This window comes from Phaethon aethereus (assembly GCF_964289735.1).
Source record: "Phaethon aethereus genome assembly, chromosome: 3".
In the NCBI taxonomy this organism is placed as follows: Eukaryota; Metazoa; Chordata; class Aves; order Phaethontiformes; family Phaethontidae; genus Phaethon; species Phaethon aethereus.
The window spans coordinates 28,427,383-28,445,041 of NC_138576.1; the positions used below are offsets into that span (position 1 = coordinate 28,427,383).

Sequence of the window (17,659 nt, forward strand, 5' to 3'; positions counted from 1 at the left end):
ATGAGGGTGGTGAGGCCCTGGAAGAGGTTGCCCAGGGAAGTTGTGGATGCCTCATCCCTGGAAGTGGTCGAGGCCAGGCTGGATGGTGCTTTGAGCAACCTGGTTTAGTGAAAAGTGTCCCTGCCCATGGCAGGGAAGTTGGAACCAGGTGATCGTTAAGGTTCCTTTCAACCCAACCTATTCTATGATTCTATGACTGGCCAACATAAGATTTGGAAAAAAAACAAGAAAAAAAAAGAAAAAAAAAAAGTCATGTATGCTCAGTAAGACAAAATGGGAACTTACTTTTGGGCCTGGAGGTCCTTGCTGTCCTGGTGGGCATACACAGGGAGCAGGTGTTGAGCCTACATCACTAGGACCATTCATGCACTACCAAGAGTGAAACCAGCCATCAACACACATGCCAAAAGCATTCAACAAACGTATCATAACATTATACGAAGCTGATTTTCCTTAGCTTGCATAGGTCCTGGCTTTCACTCCCTCGTTCAGCTGGAACTTCTACTTATCTGAATATAGCCCTCCAACTACTTTGCATACGTGAATTTTTACCCAGAAGAAAAAGAAATAAGACAATAAGTACCAATACTGGGCTGATATCTGAAACTCTATTTGCTCTTCCACAAATACTTTGTCATATAGTTTGATAATTTTAAATCTGGCAACATGCAAAACTCTTCTCCTAAACTAATTGATATTCATCATTTGAAGTGTGATCAATTATCAAATATAACAATTTAATTAAGGTTTGTAAAAAGAATCTAATAAATATTATATATATCATAATGACCACGAGCAATGGGTATGCTATCATGTGTAGCAAGCCTGAAAAGAACATAAAGCCCAAGTCTCCTACCTCCTGGGCATGTGTTCCAACTACAAAGCTACTTCACAAAAGGTGGGGCATGGCTGCTACCACGGACTCCTACAAGTCCAAGTCCTGGCGCCCAGGGTGCCCATCCTCCAAAGACCATTAGGTGACCTCCTCCAAACTATGCTCCCTATACAAACAGCGGTAAACACTAAGCCTTTTCAGACCACATCACCCTCTAGGGAATTTTTTTTTTTTTGAGGTAGTTACTTCTCACCACTGATACCACATGAAACCTCAACATTTTAGCAAGGCAGGCCAGGGGAGAGCTACTAGATCAAATCCATTTGCCCAAGGTGAGGCACCCAAAATTTAGGTGCATCTGTACTAAATCTGTATCCTGAAGTTAGATTCAGTGAATTCTTTTTCACCTAGCAGGTTTTTAGAGCTATGGAAAGGCAAAAAAAGATTCTAAGATACAAAAACCCAGATTTTTTATTTATTATCTGAAACATTTTCTATACCATTTTACTCATATTTTCTAAAATAACTCAGACTTTTTACAATGTTCTCTCAATGGAATTCTCTCTCAGGGTCAAATAATTGATCAAAACACAAATCCACGTTTCCTTTGCAATGGTACCAAGTGGAGTTGAGGATGGTTAGGGAAGCTATCATATTAAGTCTTCAAACAAGCTCCCCTTCAGGGAGCTCCCCTTATCATGACACAGGCAACAGCTACCTGACTGTGCGTATCCCCAATCACTTTGCAACAGCATCCACCTCTGCAAATAAGAGCAATTGAACTTAACCAGGGAAAAAAAAAATCAGGCCATTTATTCTAATAAATGTGGGTTTATTCAGAAAACTGATTTTTAATTTGTCTGTAGACTGTAGGGTTCAATTAATGGAAATCCATAACTTTCCAGCTTAGCAAACCTCTGTCTACTTTTCAAAACAAAGTGCATATTACCTAGAATAATAAAAAGTTTATATAAAGTCAAATACTACCTTAAACTCAGTTTGAGCAGTTTGGGATTGAGCCTACCTCTCCATTCTGAAACAAGAAGAAACGCAGTTTAAGGGTACAGCAATATTTGTAATAAGCAAAATCCATTCATTTGTAAACACTATCAAAACCAATCATAAATTCAGGGCTCTAACTGTCAATTTTAATTCAAAATTTTAGATTTTTTCAGACTTATGTGGAGCTGCTTTCAATGCATATGAATTTTTAGTTCATTTAAAGGTCTTTCAACAGGAGCTACCAGTAGCAATTTTTAAAAGGCAATGACAAAACTACAATTAGTACTGAACAATGTAATTATTTACACACTAAATGTTTAGATTTGGGTTAAAACTTTTGCCAGGAGTAACTTCTCATCAAAAAAATCCTCTGCTGACTCATTCATGTCAGAGAATGTACCAAAATATTTCTAACATCTCTGATCTCTGCCTGAATCCAGCATCTGGGAAAACATAAAGCAGCACAGAGACAAGGCTGGCTTTTTCGCACTTTCTGGTGTGACTGCATCAGACTCTGCTATCAATTGAGTTGAGTTTTCCAGTATCTGCAACATCACAGAACAATCCATCCCCAATTATTTCAGCACACCAACCATGAAATTGTCTGTCTTAATGGTGTAGTGGCCACCATTAGCTGCACCGTGTACAGAAGTTTTCTAATGCACACAGTCACCACTGACTTCAAACAGTATAGGGAGAAAGACAGCTTCCTCTGTATTCAATTTTCATCTTAGGTAACCTCCAGAGAAGGTTATCTTTCTCCACGGATCATAGAGGGAGCTTAAAAGTACTATGCAGCTAGGTATCTCCGGGAAAGGGGATGAATTCAGGCTGTCATTAGTACATACAGCCCCTACTTAGTTCAGGAGCTCTGACACAACCACACTCTGACAGAATACAACCACAAACCACATACTCATCCTTAGAGATCATTCAACATTTTTATTTTCTGAAGGAGTCCAGAATTTCATGGGTAAAGTCCAAATTTACTTTACTGCAACAGCAAGTGAAACCAAACAGGCAAAAAGCAATCTTTCTGCTATGACTTCTTGCCAAATTGAAGAAAGCGCAAAACACTTTTTAGTGTTTGCTTTCTTTATGCAAAAATTTGTTTACTTTTCATATCCCACTTCTATTTTGTAAAGAGCAAAAAGATATGCCACACAGTTAAATAAAACAAATACTAAATTTATGTCAGGATTTAAAGCAAGCTTTAAAAAAATGTTCCTGAACCCATTAGTTCTTCACAGACACAGTCAGATTTCAGCTAATAATCCAGCCACCTACTCGTTGCTTAAATGAAAGCTGTGAGTTTTGAAGAAGCCCTGATAAGGCTGCTCACTGCAATAGACACACTGGCCCCAAATAAACAGAAATAAAACAGACTAGCTGGGGGTTTGCGCAAGTCTGACAAAAAATAAAATATCTGGATGTTGAAGATTTGCAGGTTCTGTTGTCAAACTGGCAAAATGGTCCTAATACTAAACTAAATCCCAACATGTAGAATATGGGTTTACATAGTCCCAACATGAAAAATACGGGTTTACATAATAAGACACTGGTGTCTGATTATCTTTAGGTCTGTTTGTTTTATACAACAAACAAAGGAGGACATTTTTAAGAAAACTACATATAAAACAATCTCTTGCTTATATTTTGAGATGGGAGCCGAATGGTTTTGAAAATCTGGCTCCAACTGTGTGTGATGAATAAAACACAAAAAAAAAGTGTTTTACATTTCATTGCATAATTAACCACAAGTAAGAGGGCAAAGAGAGGGTCAAAGGATCCCCATAAGCTTCCCAATTATGTATCTGAATCCTAAAATCCTGAACAGGATTTTATTTTTGTCTTATTCATAATATAATTCATGAAATCTTAGCAACATTTCAGTTAATGGGCTACTTAACACAGACATCAGCATACATACTTCTGATAGGAAAAGGTGATTTAAAATTACAGGTTTGTTTGTTATGTACAAAAATTTCAGAGATTAAATGACCTGACAAGTAGCAAGAAGTATATCAGGTAAGTTAAAAAGTAGTAAAGTATTTTACACTGCTGTAACGTAGTAGTTTTATTAATTTATAATGTTTACAATCTTAAAATGTAATAGAAGATTCTGGAGATTCTTCTATATTGCTGTCAAATTTCCACCATCAAATAGCTAAACCAAAAAAACTTTCAAAATAAGTTTGTGCAAAAATAGGGCTGAAAAGATACAAATTCTGTGTCACTTGATATTGCACAGCGTTTGTTTGCACCAGCTGAATCAATGTAGTATCACTTATTTTAAGAATTCATTCAGTCAGCTTTAAACAGTCATTTGCAAAAAATGCCAAGTAGTCCTCAAAAGTTCATCTATCATACTCACAAATCCTGGGATCTCACAGACTGTTTCTCGATTATTTTGCTCTGGGTCACAGTAGATTCGCAATTTTTGTATATCAAACTATAATTCAAAACATAAAAGAAGTTTTTAAGAGAAAGTGTTGATAGTCTGACATTAAGTTAGTTTAAACTATACTCTTCTTAAGTTATACATTCCACAGGTTTAAAAAAATGAACAAAATATTAAAAAGCAAGAGAAACTGGAAGCTCTGTGTGTCCACTATGGTTAAAAATCAATTAAAGATGTAGCAACACTTTTAGTCAGGCTACTCACAATGGTTAATACATGCAACCAATTAAACATTCTGTAACAGAATTATTTAAAGAAAAATAATCAATTCAAGATTTTCTTTCCTATAAATAATAGAAATCACTGCCCCTAATCCTTGGCAATAAATCCAAACACTCGTGGCAGAAATTACACTGGTTGTCAATATCACTGGGAAACAAGTTACAACAGCACAGGCGAAACCAACCTTTTCTTTTTTACCTTAACACTCCTGGGAAGATGTTTGTACACTGACCTGTCTCTACTAGATGTAAGAATATTAAGTTTTGGTGAAGCATCAGAAGGCATCCCTGACGCTTGAAAGAATTTGGTTTAGAGTTTAGCTCTATAACATAACGCTTTAAAAAGCAACCAATAAAAACACTGACACCAGGTAAGAGAAAGTTTGTGCCATTCTGCTCTGTTGCTACGCTCCAGAAAAATGAATCCATTGAAGTCAGTTTTTCTAGCAGAAACTATCATGACTGCAAAGAGAAAAAAGCCCTGTTACGCTTATTTGAAATCATACACTGTAAGCTGGACTAGCAGGGGAAGAAAGCACACAAAATGGAGTCTGTTATGTGTTTTCACATTTGAAATGTCTGCAATTCACAGCACTAAGTGTGTACACAAGTTTATCATCACTATACTGGAAAACACTTCAGCCAGTAAGATCCTAATTAAATGGAGAACACTTGCAAAATACATTTTCCAGACATTTTCCAGGGGTGATCCATAGCCTAGGGGATTGATATCTGTGTGTTATATCAAAGGATGGGAAGGGGGGGGGAAGCGGGTAACAAGAATGTAGTGCAGGACCTGTGCATGACGTGAACGGTACGGGGAGTGGGGAATGTGCTGGTTTTTGCTGGGATAGAGTTCATTTTCTTCACAGTAGCTACTACGGGGCTGTGTTTTGGATCTGTGCTGAAAACAGTGTTGATAATCAAGGGCTGTTTTAGCTATTGCTGGGCAGTGCTTACACAGAGTCAAGGCCTTTCCTGCTTCTCACCCCACTCCACCAGCCAGCAGGCTGGGGGTGCACAAGGAGTTGGGAGGGGACACAGCTGGGGCAGCTGACCCCAACTGACCAGAGGGATATTCCATACCATATGACATCACAGTCAGCATATAAAGCTGGGGGAAGAAGAAGGAAGGGGAGACGTTCAGAGTTATGGTGTCTGTCTTCCCAAGTAATCATTACGTGTGCCGGAGCCCTGCTTCCCTGGAGATGGCTGAACACCTGCCTGCCCATGGGGAGTGGTGAATGGATTCCTTGTGTTGCTTTGCTTGCGTGTGCAGCTTTTGCTTTACTTACTAAACTGGCTTTATTTCAACCCACAAGTTTTCTCACTTTTACCCTTTCAATTCTCTCTCCCGTCCCACCATGGGGGACTGAGCGAGTGGCTGCGTGGGGCTTGGTTGCCGGCTGGAGCTAAACCATGACACAGAGAAAGGCAGCATGCAGATACATTAAAATATTTCTCTATAATCGTATTTTAAATAGAACTATCCTGGCAAAGTTTGACTGTTAATGTTTTGCAGAATGCGTCACAGTGAAAAAGCAGAAAAAGGAAATACCTTTTTTAGATTACAAAAATGATCTGGAAATATAAAATTGCGACCTGAGACAGATTTTCTACTTTTCTTCTAGTTCACTATCAGAATGGGATCTTACATTCAACATTCCCAAAATGTTTTCATTTTCATTTTACATAACATGTCTTGCTACTAACGTTCAACTCAGAAACCGTATTACTGGGAATCCATTAAAGTTCCATTTCTCCACTGACATAAGAGAAAAAACATAAACACAACAACAAACAAACAACCCTCTTAATCCTAGAATGCCCAAAACTATAAAAATGGGATAATCCTTCACCAACAGAGAAAATGCATTAGATGATTGATTATAATTCGGAAATGTCCAACTTCCTTGCAATAAGTGCTTGAAGTCCTATCAGAAGTCTGTGACATTCAGTAGTTTTCACAAAGTACTTTAGTATACAGACAATGTTACCATCAGAAATGCTGAGTCATGCACACAGTGCATCATCCAAGTTTCCATGTACGCTTTTAGATTATGATAATAATAGAACTGAAGCCTGGCTACAAAAACACAAAATTCAGGAGTTACTGAGTAAAGACATCTGAAGAAAGTTAACAAAGATGATGCATAACACATTAATATCTTTTAATAGGACCAGTAAGGATCATGAATTTAGAGTACAAAAAAAGGCATAGCTTTTAATATAAAAAAAATCATGTCTATTTATGTAATTCAGTATTTCTTAGTATTGTTTCCATTACTATCAGTCTAATTAATAATTTCATTACCACACTGCTATAAATATAAGGAAACAATCTATCTAGCCAACATCTGGAACACCGTCAACATAAGAGTCTTCACCAGTGGTCTGCACAGCCTTTACCTATTCAGCCTGAAGTTTTAACCAGCTTTTTGGTGTCTGCAAAGAGCTGAAGGCAAAAGGACTTCAATGTTCCTCAGAATAGAGGGTACAGGGTTTTCAGGGAGGGGTTCCAGCACAGTAGAATCAAACAGTGGCAGTCTGAGTATCAAATATTTGCAGTACAACAGAAACAGAGTTGGTATACCTTGTACTTTCGTGACAAGCTAGTGATGAGAAAGAACCTTCATAAAAATTTTCTCCCTCTTTTACTAGCATAACTGATAGAAGGAAATTATATGCAAGTGTCAAGCACAGATGAAATCCTCTGTTTTGAGACACTTTTTCCCAAATTCGGGCAACAATGTTGCATCAAATTTGTGTTCCAGCAAAAATGAATACCACTTGAAGTCAGTGACACCAATTAAGCAGCCACCGCACAGGATATATCGGTTGCGCTGAGTCTTTCTGATCGTTTATGATCCATCTTAACTATTATAATTTTGTATATTTTATATTTATATTTCTGTAAATTTCAGCCTACTGTAAATTAGCAGAGTAAATTCAAGAAAACAGAAGGTGCCAATGTAATGTTAACCTACAGTAGAATTTCTGAATTATTGTGGTTTTAGCATATGCTTACCTGTACAGTTTCCTCCTTTCCAGAATATTTTCCTATTTGGGTTAGGCCACTGATGTAAATGCCTAAAACAGGATGTAATGGCTTAATTTCAATTTCTTGGTCATCTATATACAAAGTTACAAAGTCTTCTGTTACTAAGAGACGAATTTGATGCCAGCCTTCATCAAACAACGTCTAAGAAAAGTGAAGAAAACAGAATTGTGTAAAACAAAATGTCTTCAATTTAAATAACAATAAAACTGCATTTTAACACTTAAACTACTGTTAATGGTTGAGATGATCAATGTTCCTGGTTTTGTCATACAAAAAGTATTGTAAACTGTATAGGGAAAAAAGTATTTGCCAAGTAGTATTATAATTGAGAAGATGATATTTGGTAAATATTAATCTCTATTTCAGAATTATTTTATAACCTACATAATTTTTTTCAGTCTATGATCTTGAACATGCTCAAACCCATATTTGTTAAAAATATGAAGCCAGCGGCCTTTTTTTCAGTAGTGGTATAATGTCTCAAACACTTCAGATCTTAAATCATGGTGAAAAAAAATTGAAAGTCTTTCTACTTAATCTCTTATGAAAAAAATCTTAAAGACAACACGATATTGGCAGAATGAATCACAATATTGCAATGAATAAACCAAATACTACTTTCATCATCTCACAAAACCTCAGGTTTCTAAAGCTTAGGATTTAGTTTAAACAAATAGCATAGTTCTGCAAGTAATAGAAAATGAGAGACCCCTTTAAAGAAGTACTTACCCCACGTATCTTAGAAATTAAATTCCACAAGGGAAGAAATGCTGCCTTCTTCAGCCTATCCATTAATTTCAAAAACAATCTAGCTCTTTAGCCTAGCCTAGACTAGATGCTTATCTTTTATATAGCTAAATTTAATACAGATTAATCCCACACTAAATTGTTATACATAAGAGTAAACTGAAACATACATCTTTCAGTATGTTATATATCTTTGTTACCTTTTGTAGACATAAACAGAAATTTAGCTTACTTCACTTAATAACATTCACCCTTACACAGCACCTCTGTTTCTATTTCATTTTGATTTGTAGATTGGGTTTTTATTTATTCACAATGTCTCTCATTACAAGATAAAATAAACAGATCAGAATATATAACATTTCCATTTTTCTGACTAAAAGTGATAAACTATGATAAAGGTTTGTTAAATAAAAAGGTTCATTGAAAGCATAGTGACACAGTGTGTTTAGAGACATACAGCTCTAAAAAGGGCATAAAATTATTGTTCTACATAATAGCAATACAAGCATGGAGAAACTCAAAAGAAAAAAGCAAGAGCGCTCTTTTCATGGGAAGTTCATGGATACCTGGGACTGCAGGAATAATATTGATTTGTCACTGTAGCTGCCAGAAACAATGAAATACAAATTTTTTGATTGACTTGAAACTGAACAATTTCCAGTAAATCAAGTTTAACACCGCTTCTTAAAAAAAAAAGAAAATTATTTCACCTACAAATAATTATAAAAAGGCAGAGGAAATTTGGAAAGAAAAAGTAAAATTCTCCATCCAATAACAGAAGAATAAAATACCTCTCCCTAGCAAAAGCTTAGTAGTTAAGACCTTCTTTTGGATAGGAGCCCTTCCTTCTCTGAGGATCTATATTCCAAATTCCTTCAGCCTGATTTGGAGTAAGGATTCAAATGCAGGCCACCGCTTCCCAGAAAAGTTGAACCCACTTGGCCATGAAGCGCTCCAGCAGTAAATCTTTCCCACTCTGCTGAAGCATCTCTCTCTGTTCATTTAAATAATACCCCCTGCAGTTAGAATGGGAATCTCTGGGCTGCATATTCCTATACTGCTACAAATGCAAGGGTAGAAATACTCGATCTCCTTCCCTCTGTCTCACCTGCAACCGAGATAATCCGTCTTACAAGAGTTGAATACTTCACTGGAAGTTAATGAGGAAAGATTGAATGAGAACCTTCAGATTACACTAGCACACAATAAAATTGGTTTGCACAAAGAGGGGAATCCCTTCAGTGAGAAAAAAAAGTAGCTGAAAGGACTTTTTATACAGCAGAGAACTAGACAAATCCAGGTTGAACTCTCATTTTGTAAGCTGCTATTTACTCTTCTGGAGAAGAAAGTAACTTCTGTCATTGTATATTTTCAAGGAATTTGGACACTTAACAGAAACTGTTTCTAAAAATGGACTATTTTAATTTACATTTTCTAGTCTCCATATCAAAGGCAGAAAATACTTTCCAGCATACATTAAGCAAAGAGCTGTGTGAAATAGTCTCTGTGATCTTCACAATTACCTGCTGGAAACTACTAAGTAGAAAGCACCTGCAAAACATTTACAGTGATGATCACTGAGGACACTCTGGAAACATGGGTAAAGTACCCTCCATCTACTTTCAAATGTCTAAGCAGCCAAAAATAAGACCATGCATTTTTAAAAAACATAAAGGGCAAAAGAATAATGTGCACTTAAGTGAGTATCTCAGCATGATGACGACTTACTCCTTACCTTTACACGAGGTGCAGCAAAAGTAATAACTTGTGTGCCATTCATTAAACTTGTGGTAGTGAATGATAATGTTTTTTCTTCTCCATTAATAGTGACTGCTATCTGTGGTCTCTTATCCAGACTTAGAATTCTCCACAAATCCCACGTCTTTTTTACTTTAAATCTTTGAGTGGAAACAAACACATAGGATGGAGGCAGACCTTCTGGAAACACATTCCTAAATAAGGGGGAAGGACAAAAAAAAGGACAGTACTTGAACATTCATATAGATCTTAAAATAAGTCTTTCTCACTTTAAGCAAACAAAAAAAATCTGACTAAATTTAGAACTGTATTTATAAGTTTAAATACCTTGTCAATTCTGACAGGTCAACACGTGAGGTTACTTCATAAGCTTTTGCATTAGTGGTTGGTATTTGAATTCTCTTTTTAACCTTTTTCTTCACACCTAATCCTAGAAGAATGTCAAATCCTTTTTCATCTCGAGCTGCCACTGGAATTCTTGTCGGACAAACAGATTCTGCAAAATAATAAATGCAAGTATAGTTCAAAATATGACTTAAAACTTTCAAAAAGTAATCACCCACCTACCTAATTTTTTGTAGCTGCCTTTCAAGAAATAAAAGAGAACTGAGAACTGCCAGTTAAACGTAACATGAGAGAAGTGACATGCAGGATCCGCAGAGACATGAAGTGAGAATACTGAGATGTCATATTGTACTGCAGTTACGTTCATATACTATTTTGAATTGTCACTAATTGTAATTAAAAGGTATTACAATATCTGACTAAAATATTAATTTAATTTCTAAAATTGTATGGTTTCAAAATGTTACAAAATTATAGATCTTCACTTCCACAAGGCACTAACAGTTTGAATTAATCCAGCATCCCTCCCAACTATAACATCAGGTTGAAAATGGACAAAAGTAGAATTATCTACAACTATTTTTTTCTTTTTTTTTTTCTGGAAATGGACTCTGATCTATTTTGTCTGTTACACTGAAATCTGCCTGAAGCTATTCTCACTGTACAAATATTGTGTGGTATATTTTCTGTGGAAATAAAGTTAGCTGAATGTTATCTCTGTTTAATTATCTTTACACAAAAACAATACTAGGCAGTGGACCTAAGTTGTCTCAAAAGAAAAAAAGTGAGATAGCACAGTGAAATTTAACACTAAAGCCAACATTGTATTAGAGTAATAAATCAATTAAAAGAAAGCAAATAACTTTTTGCTTTATTAAAACTATGCTAAACTATTTACAGTAAATACATTTTCATCATTCATTTCCTATTGTTTCTTCAGAAAAGCATCAGTTCATAGAAAGGGAAGAGGTCAGGAATACATTCCAAAGCATGGGTGGAGAGTTCCCTCATCTCCATCTGGACCAGCCACAGTCTGGAAAACTCATGTTTCAGTGCCAGGGAATTACCAGCTCAAAGGTCTAGACTGGCTTCTCTTTATAATATGAGCAACACTGCATGGCTTCTCTCTTTAACCGACTCAAGGGCAGTCAGAAGCTACCCTGTTCTGGTGGGGGAGGCAGGATATATAAACTCTAAGAAAATTCAGCTAAGTGTCTGCACAAACTATCTATGGTGGGAAAAGACAATCCCTCTTAAGGCAACATGCCACATGTACTTGAGGCAGCAGCAAGAAGCCACATGCATTCCCCTTAGTTCTCTTTTCCTCCCCACAGCAAAATGTCACCTGGTTCCCAAATTAAAAATATATTTTAAATTATCTGTCTGGTTCTACAAGAAAGAATTGCAAGAACTCTCTGCCTACATTTTGGAAACTAAAATGCCCACCTTCTGAATGCTTCCCGAAAAAAAAAAGAGAAATACAAAGTCCAACACAACTTTTCTTCTCAAAACACAGATGCAGGATTTAAGTCAACATACTTATAATATGAAGAAAGAGTAATAATAATTCATTTTTTCAGGTTTCTTCACTGTGCATTGTTATCATGGAAACATTTTCTAAACTCATTTATTTCAAAGCTGAATAATGGTCATATTGCCATTAATACAGATAATAATATACACTGACAGGAAAATGAACGCAAGAATCTCTCATCAGTTGCACTATCAGAAATTTGGCATAAAATCAAAAAATAAATGCAGAAATAGTATTACTTTATGTGAGAGGGCCATTATTCTGGATCAATGCCAAGGAAACTATTCCAAACCAATATAATACAAATTAAGCATGTGTAAAATTACACATTAAGAAACTATTCTTTATTTCCAATGGCACATTGAAGAATTACATGAAAACATTCCCAGTAAGGCAGATCTTTTCGGGGTCATCTGGATCATCTTCTGGACTATTTTGATAACTAACTGAGCCATTATACAGGATGCAGAAGTTAGTGGCAAAATTAAGAACTATCTTCCATGGGAAAGAGGAATGTGATTCCAGTCCATAGTACCAGTCACAGCAACTCTTTAGCCTATACTGAAATCTTGTTCCCTTTCAGTGTTTTTATATAGTTTTCAGGTGCTTTGTCTTTCCTTCCTGAAGTATGAAATAACTTTTCGATGTTAAATCCCATTATCTAGAACAAAGGAACTTTTCTCAGCATCCTCCAGACATACTTCTGAGGTCTGCACTGAGTACTGTTTTTAAATGAATTCCTGACACACAATATTTCTATTTTTGCTAGAGAATATTAATAATACAGGAACACTTGACTTCCAGGATAAATATTAAATATTAAGAATACCTTAAATATCTGGGGACTCTTTTAGCCATGTTGTCCTTTCTGGATTCAGCAGGTTTTTTCACCTTGCCGTACTATAAAATGAACACTAGAGCTCCCAAAAGGCACACAAGACCCCTCCACCCACAAGGCCATTTGTAATAGCACTACTCGCTACACAAACCACCGAACCTCAGCCTCCTCTTTCCAGAAGGGAAATACTGCCCCTACGCTCTTATATCTACGTTCACGTAATAACAAAGTTAAAAACACCATAGAGTAAAAAGCTAGCATTTTTTTATGCAGTAGAACAAAGATAATCAAAAGAGAATTGCAAAATTTTCAGGCAGTTTCACATGGGTGATCACAGCCAAATCGTTGCTGCTTTGCCCTCATGGAACTTCCTCTCCCAGAGTCAAAGTGAACCTTAACAACATGAACAAAAGAATCCACCACTCATACAAAATTTCCAGTTTACTACTCTTGCAGTTCACCTGCTAAAGACATCGTGGTTAGAAATGAAGCTGCCAACTGGCTCTGATTGCTCTGAGAGAGGCATCTCAATGCTAACACGAGGGAAGAGCGCAACGTAAGAGAGTGGAAGCAAAGGGTCACTTTAAGTACACTTTGGTATACATAGTCAATATTCACAGATTACTGCTGTGAAAGTCCTGTCAAATATTGCAGCTGAATTTTAAAGGATACTAGTTAACTTAATTCTGAAAGCAGAAAATCCACCTTGATGAAACATAATGTCACTTCTTCTAAATTTTTTTAAAAGAAAATATTGTGTTTATTTTGGGGAATTTCTCCCTGTGTGCAGTTTTATTAAAAAATTTTGCTGCACTTAGTTGATTTAATTTTTGGACTGACCACCTTACTACATCAGCCACAAGGAATTATTATGATTTTCATAAGTGTATCAAGAAATAAACACTATTATCTTCAACATAAGTATCACCATTCTTTTTCAATGAAGTCCGTACTCAAAGTGAGAGCAAATGAAAACTATTTTTCATTCTTACTAAGTGCAGAATATGGTACAACTGAAATATGACTTGGATCAATTGTTGGCAATAAAATATGTACAAAATAGCACTCATAAACATTCGCAGTATAATAGAGTCCTTCTGAGTGATATATTTTAGAAACAATTCGCTATCTTTTTCATATATATGGGAAAGTCATTGTTTTACAAAGTTATCAGAAAACTCAATGCAGTAATGCTGCTAGCATTCTAAAGGTAAAAAGTCATTTTACAATGTTGGTCTTGGCTAATTCTTCCATAAAATCCTTCTAAAAAAGATCATAACAGCTTGTTACAATTCCAGGCAACTTTGCCAAGAGTCTTTCTTCTGGGTTTTTCAACACATACACATAGCGGAAGAACTCCTGTTTGTAATGATAAGCTATCCTCTCAAATGTCGAGAAGAAATTCTAGACTGTGGAGCAGTATCAGCTGCACCTAGGGAAAGGATAAAGCAAGCCCTATATTCTCAGCACTATGAGGATTGCTCAAACATTTTAGGGTTTCTAAACTTTATGAATGCAAAAAATTTGGAACTTAGAGCAAAATGCTACATACTGAAATTAAACACACACTATGCTAAAGCACCATATCTTTCATAAATATACCTCTGTTTAACAAAGAAAATAACATATTGGGAATTATTTCCACTGACAAGGTCAAAATGAAAGAAGATCATTGTAAAGATTATCAGATACCTTAGGTTACATTAACCATGCATCCTGCTTGTGAAATAAAGAAATATGGGTACAGAACTACATTCCGCACACCTAAATTATTTTATAATCAATTACTTACCTTCACAGAGTTTCTGCTTTATAACTTCTTTAATTCTTGATATGGCAATATAATCTTCAACATAAAATACGTAAGTTGATGAGGGCTTGTTGGCAATAGCTTTAAGTTCATCCTCCTCAATTTCTGAGCCAACACCAATAGCAAACAAAGTGATTTTATTTTTCCTTGCTTCTGCTGCTACGTCTTTGACTTCATCTTGGGACTTTCCATCAGTGAGAACCACTGCTATTTTTGTTAAAAATCTTGAAGATTTTGCAAAAAGATGGTCAAAGGCAAACTGAATAGCTCTTCCCGTTCTCGTATTTCCTCCTAAGTAGTGTATGGACTCCATTTCCCTGATGAGGTTCTCAGTGGATTCATGAGTTCCGAGGGGAATTTCAAGTACAGGGTAATCACTGTACTGGACAACTCCAACTTGAATAAATTTTGGCCCTATGTCAAAATTTCTTGTAATATTGACAAGCCAGCTTTTGATTATTTCAAAGTTTTCTGGGCCAACACTGTAAGAGCCATCTAAGATAAAAACTAAATCTGCCGGAGCAGTTCTACAACCTAAAAAAAAAAAACAAAAATCAAACAAATATTTTACTGAACTCTTCCACTTTCTTCTTCCACAGAAAATATTTTTCATATCAATTACTGTTTGTATTAGAATTTATATCAACAAATACATTTAATTTAAAAAAAAATATCAGCTGAATTTATCAGAGAAAACAAGATTGTTTCTGTAAGGCACACAGATCCAACTTGGTATCTGAAAACCATTCCGTTTTCTGTTTTTTACATTATCACAAGAAACAGCTATGAAAAATTCTGGAATTCAGTTCCTTAGCTGGCAATTGCATTTCATGCAATCAGCAGAGAGGAATACATGTTGTTTTTTTCCAGATCTCTTTGTCTGCAGAGATGATAAACATAAAAACTCATTTTTGCTAGCAAACCAAGCACACTGCAGAGGAAGGCTATAGTCTGAATACTCCAGAATTCAGCAGTAATATCCAATCCTTTCACACATACATTTTAATTGACTTCTGACACTTACAGTACTAGTTATTATAAAATCCTGAGTCTCAGTTGAATGTTGCTTGTACCATATTCTGATTTTAGAAGAAAAATGCCCAGTGAATGAGCTCAACCTCCAGAATACAAGATCACGTAAGCATTTAATATATATAATGTAACTGCATGATGCCTTAGGCGTGGATTCAGCTCCCCTGGCTGTAGTCACTTATAAATGGAGCTTTTAGACTGAATTGCCAACTACAGGTCATGGACCGACATAAGCATTTGTATAGGACACTCCTATCCATCTTACATGCACATTGCCTCCTCAGGTGGAGGGAATAACTCTCTAGAGGAGAGAATCACCTTCCCTTGATGGCGAAAAGAGCTTAGATAACTGACACACAAGGTGACAAGGAGATGGCCAAAACCAGGAGAGATTCTTTTGATCCCATGGCACATGGCACAGTGTATATACTGTGCTTTCTGTTTTGTGAAAGGCTGCAGCCCCACCACAGAGAGAGCTTTCCCTTGTCCTGACATCTGCCTACAGATACTTCTGGTCAGGTCAATATTTCACCTTCCTTGAAATCAAGTGACCACAGTCTGCTGGAGAGATGATTTTGCAATGCAGGTGATGGTGAAGAGAAGACATTGGGAGAAGGAGCAAGGGGCGAGCAGAGTGTGTCACTCTGTGGTCCAAGGTTATGAATCACAGAGTAATTCCAGTTGTAAGGGACTTTGGACATTATGAAATGACTCATGAAAGCAGGCCCAGCTTAGAGCAGGTAGACTGAAAAAAATGTATGTCTTTCTAGAGACCAAAAGGAATTTTATTGAGTTTGTTGTAAAATACTGAAAATTGCTAGATTGAGAGTAAAACTGGAGGAAGAAGACCTACCCTGGAAGTATCACTGGGGCCAGAGGAAAGTTTTCTTTTTATTCAGCCATTTTGTCTTTCAAAAAGCTACCTTGCTTAACTTTTTATTTTCCATAAACCAGATTTAGAGTACAAAACTTGGTTTGGTGGTGTTTGAGATGCTAATTTTGAAGAATATGCAAGAAGGTCAGTCCCAGAGCTGTGGTTATCTCAGCTTCCTCTCACAGAACCTTTACTTTTCTTATTTAGTTTCTCACATAACATTAAGCTATTCAAAACATAACTTCTGAAGAAATTAAAATATAAATACTCAAGACATGTTTAAATGAAGACTGAAGCTTTACAGTTCCATCTGCCCTCTTGGGCATTTCGAAGACACACAAAAAAAAAAAGATATTCCCTTCCTAAAGGAGAAATAAGATATTTAAGTTACTTATCATATATTATAGGATTTTCACCAGGAAAATTGTACTGGAAAAATACCACCATCAACAAAAGTGTACATGTGGACCTAAAAATGGACAGTATAAATTCAAGGCATGCTTTAAAGTTGCCCTTATCTGAAACATAAAAATTAAGACTTACTTGCTCTTGTTTCCCCATCGTCAGCTGAGATGTAATCATGAAGTAGCAGAATTAATAGCATCTGAAAAAATGTTATGATCTGTGCCATGTGTATTGTATTTTCAAAGTCTTGAGATTAAACTAGATGGGGAAGAAATGAAAAGAACATACAGTGCTATTATATTACAAAACACATCCAAACTTCTGTGTTTTAAAACCTATACATGAGGAACAACTTTGAATCTAACCTGCAAGCCCAGGTGTAAGGCCAGCCTGCAATAGACCACAGACCCAAAAAGTGTCTGTCAGGCATGTAAGCCCAAAATTTAGATTCTAAACTCAACAACACTCACCAGCCTTTCTGTAGAAGCTCAGTTTTCACCAAGGCACATTTCTGTACTTCTGCTAGGTACATACATGAATAGGTTATAATCCCAGTCCTTGTCAGACTTGTCCAACCACTATCCCACACTGCAGCCATTATCCAAAGACTTGACAGCTACTGCTCCAAAATATGGCGAGTGTTTATGTATCAGGTACTGGTGGGGAGACGTTACTTCAGTCTCAACGCACACACCTGGCTACTTCAGAGATTCTAGGACACTTGCCACTCTTC

At 36.3% G+C, this 17,659-nt stretch overlaps 1 protein-coding gene across 2 annotated transcripts in view; it reads right to left on the minus strand.

Annotated features, from left to right (window-relative positions):
- The window catches only part of COL21A1 (collagen type XXI alpha 1 chain), a gene marked incomplete at its 5' end in the record, with an annotated part of 91,903 nt that extends 74,751 nt beyond the window's left edge, over window positions 1-17,152 (minus strand). The window contains 8 exons of one of the 2 annotated variants that reach the window (XM_081998124.1): window positions 286-369; window positions 1,860-1,868; window positions 4,212-4,289; window positions 7,548-7,721; window positions 10,066-10,282; window positions 10,416-10,584; window positions 14,598-15,149; window positions 17,065-17,152. In XM_081998124.1, coding sequence (XP_081854250.1) covers window positions 286-369; window positions 1,860-1,868; window positions 4,212-4,289; window positions 7,548-7,721; window positions 10,066-10,282; window positions 10,416-10,584; window positions 14,598-15,149; window positions 17,065-17,152 — 1,371 coding nt within the window. The remainder of the gene's footprint in view (window positions 1-285; window positions 370-1,859; window positions 1,869-4,211; window positions 4,290-7,547; window positions 7,722-10,065; window positions 10,283-10,415; window positions 10,585-14,597; window positions 15,150-17,064) is intronic. The other variant, XM_081998125.1, reaches the window with a different exon arrangement.
- Window positions 17,153-17,659: the final 507 nt, after the last annotated feature.